This window comes from Falco rusticolus, chromosome 14 (assembly GCF_015220075.1).
Source record: "Falco rusticolus isolate bFalRus1 chromosome 14, bFalRus1.pri, whole genome shotgun sequence".
NCBI classification, from domain to species: Eukaryota; Metazoa; Chordata; class Aves; order Falconiformes; family Falconidae; genus Falco; species Falco rusticolus.
Window position 1 is genome coordinate 2,310,293 of NC_051200.1, and position 1,714 is coordinate 2,312,006.

Here is a 1,714-nt window from a genome sequence, read left to right on the forward strand (position 1 = left end):
TGCCCTTTTATGCGTATGATCTACCCTGTTTGTTTAGCCAGCAAGAAATGGATTCCCAGCAGATGAGGCTTCAAGAATCTGACCACGTTGCACCAGTCCTTCTTTCTTTTCTCCAGCCCTCACATGAATGGCCTGCCGAGTTCAGGCTCTGTGAGTATCTTACAATCAACCCATCTCTCCCTTTTCTCTCCACAGGATCTGATACGAAGAGATATTCTTTATTACAAAGGTCGCATAGACATGGATAAATATGAAGTGGTGGATATAGAAGATGGGAGAGATGATGACTTCAATGTCAGCATGAAGAATGCCTTCAAACTTCATAACAAGGAGACTGAGGAGATGCACTTATTCTTTGCCAAGAAACTGGAGGAGAAGTTACGATGGCTTAGAGCTTTCAGAGAAGAAAGGAAGATGGTAAAAGAAGATGAAAAGATAGGTGAGGAATATGAAATTAATCTGAAAGGAGATTGTTGGTAATGCTTAATTTAGCCCCAACTGTTGGAGAAGCCCACTTTTTTTTTTTTTTGAAGTAGAATTACAGTTCAGCCTTGTTCGCATGTCCTTGGTTGCTCTCATAGCCATAAATAGGTGTCTTTCCAATTCAGTTACTGTCATTTTTGGCCCTCAATAAACAAATACTGCCCGTAGTTTCAAGCCTGGACCTCTGTGGGTGTTGCAGGAGAAAGAAGTCTTTGGCCATCTGACTTCAGAGTCTCCTGGCTGCATCATTTCTACGCTGGTCAGGCCTGTCCCACGCAGGGTGGGAGCGGGGCAAAGTCCATGACTTACCAGCCACGCGCTTCCCTCGGCATCAGCCCATAAATTGACTGTAACCAATGTCGATTCAGGCTCAGTTTGTGTTGCTCAGCTGTGAAGCACTGGGCATATTTATGATACTGTATAAATAATAATAGGTCTAATCTTACTCTTCGTACAGCCCCTGCACAAGTGAGATTATAAAGAGGGCTGTCCTTTCAAGGAAGATTTGCTTTTCAGTAAAATACCTGCCCGTACACCCATCTCACTGGGCGATGCTTCACCACCTAGGTGCCAAACAGTGCAGAACATTTCCCCCTCCCTAAAAGGAAAAGAGGCTTTGTAAGCAATCTTCTGAATTGTGTTTGCCGTGTTCCCTTTTTCAGGCTTTGAAATTTCTGAAAATCAAAAGCGGCAAGCGGCAATGACAGTAAAGAAAGTCAGTAAGCAAAAAGGTAACCGGCAACATGCACTGTGCCTGGTGATGTGAGGGTGGAGTGGGCTGGGCTGAATCCTGCTGGATTAGGATCCAGCGTCCCCCTTGAATTTCCCCCTCCCCTTTCTCTTTTTTTATAAAATACCGTTTGTGCTTTGTATCCTTTCTTATTGTATCTGTGGGCCAAATTAATCTCTGGTCTGACGTGGTTGAAGCCAGCGGAATTTCACCAGAGATGAATTTGATCTCGTGTCTCCAGTCTGGTGTCCAGAAGCTGTCCCTGGGGGCAGAAATCTATCTCAGTTGTTTTATCTCAGGCTGAAATGGGAGTGAGTGCGGAGATGTGTAAGGGTTCTGCTAATTCCCAAAGTCTCCCATTAGCAAAGAAAGAAAGATGGCTAAAATGCCGGAGGTGGTGAGCCATCTACCCCTCTCCTGCTTTTGGAAAGGGGACACTCATGTTTCCTAGGGCTACCTATAACTTTTTAAGGACAGCACAGTAGCAACAGCTCTAGGAAA

The 1,714-nt window shown here is 44.7% G+C and overlaps 1 protein-coding gene across 11 annotated transcripts in view; it reads left to right on the forward strand.

Annotated features, from left to right (window-relative positions):
- Positions 1-1,714, forward strand: part of ARHGEF9 (Cdc42 guanine nucleotide exchange factor 9) — a 221,301-nt gene that overhangs the window by 205,369 nt on the left and 14,218 nt on the right. For all 11 annotated transcript variants that reach the window (XM_037407890.1, XM_037407892.1, XM_037407900.1 and 8 more), the window contains 2 exons: positions 196-439; positions 1,146-1,214. In XM_037407890.1, the coding sequence (XP_037263787.1) occupies positions 196-439; positions 1,146-1,214 (313 nt within the window). The remainder of the gene's footprint in view (positions 1-195; positions 440-1,145; positions 1,215-1,714) is intronic.